Source organism: Drosophila miranda, chromosome XL, assembly GCF_003369915.1.
Source record: "Drosophila miranda strain MSH22 chromosome XL, D.miranda_PacBio2.1, whole genome shotgun sequence".
In the NCBI taxonomy this organism is placed as follows: domain Eukaryota; kingdom Metazoa; phylum Arthropoda; class Insecta; order Diptera; family Drosophilidae; genus Drosophila; species Drosophila miranda.
In genome coordinates, this window is record NC_046673.1 from 19,730,796 (window position 1) to 19,738,103 (window position 7,308).

The 7,308-nt window shown below is 48.8% G+C and overlaps 1 protein-coding gene across 1 annotated transcript; it reads right to left on the reverse strand.

Annotated features, from left to right (window-relative positions):
* Window positions 1-29: 29 nt before the first annotated feature.
* Window positions 30-1,317, reverse strand: LOC108153178 (odorant receptor 1a). The gene is made up of 3 exons (XM_017283027.1): window positions 833-1,317; window positions 164-767; window positions 30-107 (listed from the first exon to the last, which is right to left on the reverse strand). The coding sequence occupies exons 1-3, from the start codon at window positions 1,315-1,317 to the stop codon at window positions 30-32; spliced, it is 1,167 nt and encodes a 388-aa protein (XP_017138516.1).
* Window positions 1,318-7,308: the final 5,991 nt, after the last annotated feature.

Genomic DNA, 7,308 nt, shown 5'->3' on the forward strand with positions numbered 1-7,308 from the left:
TATTTTCGAAGGTGCTCCTCCTCCTTTCATCAAGCTGTCGGCATAGTCTCATACTTGGCATAGAGAGCATTGAGCAGTGTGGTAAAGGAGCCCGCTGTCCTGAAGATCTGTTTACGCACATTACAACAGGGATGAATTCATACATCATACATCTTTTACTCACCCAAACGAGTAGAGGCCTCCCCAGATCAAAGAAGTAGGCGCCCAGCACCATGTCCCCCTGGGCCCGCTGCAGGGGCAGCAGAAGGAGCCTCCTATGGCTCGGGGAGAGCCCTTGCCATGGCATTAGCTGGTACAACTGCCTCGAGAAGCCCTCCGCCTCGAGACGCACCTGCTCGGCGCCAAAGAGATAGATGCACAGCTGTGTGGTGACCACCATCGAGAAGAACCCGAGGAAGGCAATGTTCTGGTCCGGGTGCGGCATGATGTACTGGCAGATGACGGAACAGTAGAGCACGCAGATGACCAGCACTTCGACGAAGGCGATTTCCCGGAAGGCCGCATTGAAGCGATCGACCAGAGCCAGGAGACGAGCGTGCTGGGCAAACAGGTGCCCCAGGCCCAGGTCTGGTCGGGAGGGGTCGGATAGCAGCAAGTGCAACTGCAGCTGGGTGGTGAGCCGGCGGTAGTGGGAGCTCAGGGCCAGGGCAAACCAGCCGTATAGTGTGTCCACTCCCGTAGTGGAGCAGCAAAAGAAGGTCAGCACAAAACCCATCAGGCAGCAGTCCAGGGCATATATATGCGGCTGGGTCACATCGTAGGGAAGTCTGGGGAGGAACAAATATCTCAGATCTGAGCTGATGGCCATGCTCTCCCCTACTTTCCCGCTTACAGCACACGAAAAGAGCTGACAGGCTCGAACCGGTCCGTTTGGTAGAACCGCACCATGGTCAGGGCCAGCGGCATCAGAAGGAAGGAAACGCTCGTCCCGGCGCACATCAGGAAGTAGATGGCTGCCAGCTGCTGGCCGCGACGGACCACTCGGCTGGGGACGGGCTCCTGCAGCTGGTGGATGAGCGAGATCAGGTCGCCGGACTTCGCCAGGAAGATGGTCATCTTAAGCAGCGAAGAGATCATCTGAAGGCCGTGCATCAGCGCCTCCGAGCAGAGCACGATCTGGTGTCGGTGGTGCACCATAAAAGCGCAGACGGTACACAGCTCGAAGCTGGTGGCCAGTACCATAATACCGTACAGGATGGGGCGGCGCAGAGCCCCGTCACCAGTTTCCGACATCGGTTGCAGTTCGATGCCCATGCGGGCAAAGGTGAAGCGTTGCGTCCACAAATCCGCGAGAGAGACTGCCAGTAGCTTGAACATTTCGATCCCAAATGAGGTCTGAGTAGACCTCACAAAAGGGTGTCAAAAGAATTTCCGGCAATCGCTGGAATTGGGGTAGCAAGTTGAAAAAGTTTGGAAAACTCAATCGCCTAATTAGTGCCATAAATACCATTTAATTTGCGTTGCCTTCGTTAACGCCCCGGACAGCGGATAAACTTGGTTAAATGAAACCGCCCGGTCGGGTTTGGGCCTGGTCTGCTCTGGTGCGGCATGGTGAGGCCTGGAAAATGATTTAATTATACGCCCGAGGCGTCTGTCCGTCTAAACGTCTAAACGTAGGCCAACAGAGCACCACCGCAGCACCGGAGCACAGCTCCCGCGTCGCTCCGCCCTCCAGCTTTGGGGCACAGTGGTTGACAAAAACCACATACACATACACAACACCATACACTCTTTTTCGAGAAATACTCTTTTGAATTGATGCATTTTCATATCCATCATACTGCCTGCATGAATCTCAAGCCCGGCTCTCTTCGTGTCGAGCCGCTTCAATGGGGCATGTATGCGTCACATCAAATTACTAATCTATCATAATATCTCTTCTTTGCTCACTCCCCATAGCAATTCTTCTTGAAAAAAGACTTCAAGAGGGGTGCATTCCCATTTCAGGTGGCGTCCATGGTGCGACGATCGCATAGTTGCATTCCAAGAAGTTGATGCCACAAGGCATGCAACTCGTTGGACTCTATGGAGGTTTTCTAGGTGAGATTTCATGTTAGCCGTTCGTTTTTGTATCTCCTTGTACGGGAGATGTACAAGGCTCGCACACTACACAGTTGTCCCACTGTGCGCTCGTCATGGTTAACGGTAACACTTTACTGCTGGTCTTACGACTGGTCCCACTGCTGGTTTTGCTGCATGCCCCCACTGCAGTCGTAGTCGCAGTCGCAGTCATGGTCATTGTCCGCTAGCGGTTCTTACAGCCGTGGGCTACCACTACCACTACCACTACCACTGCCGCTGCTGATTGAGAAGGTGACTGCTGGCTACTGCCTTGCTGCTCTATGAATGCGTTTCTTTATCGCACAATTCCCGACTTTGGCATATGTTTTGACATTTGGAGGCTGGCACTTAATTTACGGCCTCACCTTAGTCCCACCACAGCCACGGAGAGAAGTAGGGGCTGCACTCGTACTCGTAGTCATACTCGTGCGAGTGTTCATAAACAAACATACATATGTACATATGTATGTATGAATGCCAAAGCCAAGACCCGACTTCCATCTGTCGGACGGCGAAGGCAAAGGCTGCTGCTGGTGCGTATGCCGACAGATAAATCTGGTTGTACGACGGGGGCAACAGGCGGCACCAGGCACTCACTTCCATTGCACCGATCTGTTTGGCTAAGTATTTCAATTAACTGGGCAAAACTAATTATGGAAAACTGTAGATCGGGCTTGGGCTCTGGCTCGCCTCTGGAAATGATAGAAATTCAATTAGCCAACAATTGCCGCCCATTTCGATGGTGGGTCGTGGGAAAATTCGTAACTTGTTCGATCCGGAACTGATCCAAGAATCAAGAGTTTATTCTGGAATCTGGAATCTCAGCCTATAATGCAGGGGTTCTTCCTATAAAATATATTTCAAAATATGTGTAAAAGAGACGCCCCCCGCGGCGAATCCTCTGTTCGAAAGCGCTGCTTCAATCAGCGTGGTATTTAAGATAATTAATGGGTTAGGCCAGCGATTCAAATCAATTGGATCCGACTTGCAAATGCTTTAATTAATTAATATGCACAATCCACAGCAATTATACTTGCGATTAATGCACATACATATATGGGAAAAAGGTGTGCAAATGATGAATAGATGAATAGAGTGGCGGGTGACCTCTTCGGCTAACGAGTCTACCTTCTCAGTATTTCCACTACATACAGGGTAACCGCATACCCGTACCCGTACTCGTATTGGGTACTTTGTACTACTCGTAACATATCAAGGCACTCCTATAGCACAGTTGCTGGCAGCTCTTTAAGGCCATTTGTCAACGCGCCCTGCTAAAATAATGGAAAACAACCGAAAACGAAGTCGGAAAATTCTTTGTGCTCTATGCCATAGGAGAACCATGTCCAGAGAAGAAAAAAGGCAGGAAAAAACACAGCTAATACTCGAACACCCACACGGCCTGGCCTGGCCTGGCCTGTCGGCTGCCTGAGGTCTCTTGTTTCGACGGTTGCTCGTGTTGCTAATAAACCCGGGCCACGAAAACGAAACTCTGCATTAGATCTCTGACTCTCTGACTCCAGCTGAGAAACTTCAACTCGAACAAATCTGGCGACAAGCCAACACCAACACCGACAACGTCAACGACACCGAAACAGCAACAGAAAAGGTTTACACACACTTCACAGCACTGGAATCCGTCGTTTCTGGCCTTATTTTGGTTGAGTTTTGGTTTTTTTGGGCTATTTGCGTTTCGTGCCGCTGAAAACTTTATGAATATACAAATCGTGAGCTTAATTGAAATTTATTGTTAATGAAAACAAAATTATGGCAAAGCCCAAGCTATGGCCACTTGACACGAAAGAACACAGAGATCTACGAGCATAGAGAGAGGCTCGAAAAAAAGAACCGAAAATGATTTTGAGCCGGCCCACATGGAGTCACGAGCAGCCATCAGCCAGAAGCCAGCAGCCCTCCGAGTGGCCGGGTAGGAGGCAGGGGCAGAGACCCGCCCATCTCCAACAAACAGGCTGTCATTAATTTAGCATTTAAGCGCTCATTAAGGTGACAGACGGCGACAGCTGACTGACAGTATCGAGTATCGGTGGGTGGATGTGGCAACCAACCCATGCAGCATAACAGCCTCTAGCCCAAAAGTGTAGTACGAGTATGTTACTGATATCGGCCGAAGAATGCCATGGCCTTCACTCAAATGAATCACCTTCTAGTTATTTCTATCCTTATCCCCATCGAGATCCTCCTTGAGATCTATGAATCATGCACAATCCCTTCCCAGCTCGTCTTTGGCTCCGGTTGCGATTACCATTTGAGATATTGGCTGGTCGATAGATCATGCTAATTTGCATTCCTATTGGATACCATTGGAGACTATTGGAGACGATCGGAGATAGTATTCTTGCACTCCGCGTCGCATTCAAGTTCCTCTTATGGCCTTGGGCCTTGGACCCACTCCTACGAGTGCCCGTGTTCGTGTTCTTCTGCATGGCCCTTGGATCATGTTTGGATCATTCCCATTCCAATTTCAGTTCTTCTTTGGCTCTTTGGTAGGGCCCTAAGTAATGGTAAATATTTGGCGGAACAATTGAACTGTCTCGAGTCGAGTCATGCTTTGGATGGCTGGCTCTTCATCTCCCATTCTACGACTTCTTTGCTGGTGGCGGCTTCTGTTTGCCAACGAACTTTGAAGTTCCTTCATTTTCATTTCTGTGCCTTTCACAGTCGATAGTACGAGGCTCGTACTACGAGCATTTAACGTGGCCAACGGGGCTGCCTGTTGTTGCCAACTAATGCAAATAAATTGTGAGCCCCAGTCACTTGTCAAGCGCTCTTGCTCATCAACTCTGTCGGGGCGCCTTGACTAGACATCGCAGTCTAGTCATCATGGCAGCCAGCGTCATCATCATCATCACCGCCATCGTCAGAGTCATTCCTGTGATGTGGTGGTTCAAGATGAGGCCTAGGAAACGATTGTCTCTCTGTCTGTCTGTCTTGATTGGCAATCCCTCAACAGTGCTGATGGCAAGTAACTGGGTATTCGTGACGATTATCCCCGTGTGAGGTACCTTTTATTCTAGTTTCATATACCAATCAAAAAGTTATGCAAATAAATGATTATCGTACATTTGTCGTAGTTCCCATGGACTCCAGTTGCTGCTGCCTCACGTAGGGCATATCCTTGGCCATCACTCTCTCCCATTTGTCGGCGAAAGTTAATACTGGGCCGAGAGGATCTTTATTAATCTTGCGTGCGTAGTCGTACTCGTGGATCCGTGGCTCAAACATTTTACTAGTTGCTTGTTTTTTTTCTTTTTTTGCCCCTGTCTGTTGCGGCTACCGTTCATTGTTTAATGTTGATTTTGCTGTTCTCATTTGCAGGCCGTTGCCTGCTGCTGCCTCTCCTGTAGACTGTCAATGTTAGTGCTGGAAACTTGAAATATTTTAAGCAGCAACTGCCACAAGATCCGGAGCCGCAGCCGGAGTCAGAGCTAGGCCCCAGAGGCAGATAAACAATTGCGGTATTTGTCGTCGTTTTGTAATGACTTTAATGCCAAGCATAAACAATTATTTTCAATTGCAACACATTCCTTTGTGGCTCGAACCGAGAGGCACTGGCACTGGCCGCCATTTGCCATCGTTTGTTGTCTTCGCAATTGGAATTGTAAATTTGAGATGTCGCAGATGTTCCGATGACTCGCAAAGCGTTTGTCCGCTTAGTGCAGAAGTTTGACATGTGACTGGGGCCCGCTTTGATATGTCAATGAGTCAGTCAGTCAGTCAGTCAGGCAGTCATGCAGTCTTGCCGTCATTCCGTCAAGTCAATCCATGGCTTAGTCAGCCAGCACGTGTCGGGCTTCCACGATGGAAAAGTGCGTTCGTTCCACTCGAACAAAGGAACCAAGCTCTCAGCGGATCGGAGTCGAAGTCTTTCCCCTGGCTCCACTTGAGCACTTCCTTGAGCACCGTTCCTCATCCACTTGACGGCATTACGCAAAGCATTTGGCCCCCTCCCCAGCCCAGTTCTTCGGAGTGCAACAAAAGCGGCAAAGTGTTAATGGTCATTGTTCAAACAAGCGATAATAATAATTACTCATGTCAATTATTATATAAGACAGATGTCGGCATGCAGCGAAAGCCTCAAAGAGGCATACTGCTGCAGCCACCGAACAGCAACTGCAATTGATTTTGTTGTATAATTTCTACAGCTTTATCTTGTCGGCGGCAGCTGCATGAAATTTATTGAAGATGCTCCATGCTTTATAGCAAGCGGGTCTGTTCGAACGGGACAGGGGCGGAGGCAGAGGCAGGGGCAGGGGCAGGAGCAGTCGATCGTTGTTGCGCTTGTTTAACGAGCCGATGCCCCGTTGCCACTGCCACACAGAGGGAATTTCGCAAAACGAAAGACTTAAGACACGAACTCTGTTTTTCAGTCTCTCTCTCTCTCTCTCTCGCTCACTTTCTGCCTGAATTGTGTTTGCGCCACAAGACTTATCGCCCCATATCTAAATGAAGTACATGTGAGCCACACTCCCACAGCCCCCGAATCTCCGATGTTTCTTGGACCACACCCAACATAGCTTCAAGATGAAAAAAGCCCGGCAGGAAAGTGGCTGTCTTCCTTGTTGCTCTCATTGGTGGAAAGGGATATTCAGACCGATGATGATGGATCGTTAAGGAATGTAAAGACACATCATAAATGGCTCCGACAGACTCCCATAAATCTTTTCTTAGTGATGATATCCTATTACGACAATGTATCGTATAAAAAAAGGGTGTAGGCATTCCTATTGACCAATCGGCAGTCGTTGATAGTTTGAAAAGTTCCACAGCCTCTACAAAGATTGTTTGATAACCTAATTGGGCCTTTGACTGTCAACGAACATACCATACCCACTCCATAAGGGTTGGAGAACATGTCCATGCCAGAGATATCTGTAGCCATTTCAGCTGCCAGTTTTTAAGGATTGTAAGACTGAAAGATTGCAGGAGTACGAGTACTGGAGTACTGGAGCCATGTTAAGAGAGGGTGAGAGTGAAAGAAAACTGCCAATTTGGGCAAAAGATGTCGGCTGGGATGCTGGATGAGAGTCATTGGTTCGGTGAGAGCGAAAGTGAAATTGTCTTTATTGTTGTTGTTGATATGGTTGTTGTTGTTGTTGTTGGCATGCAAATTGCACAAATACTCGCCAAAATGTTGACAATTTCCAAACAGCATTCCCTCCATACCCTCCCAGGCAACGGGTACCCGCACGATTTGCTGCGGAGCAGGAAACATTTTACAACCTCAAC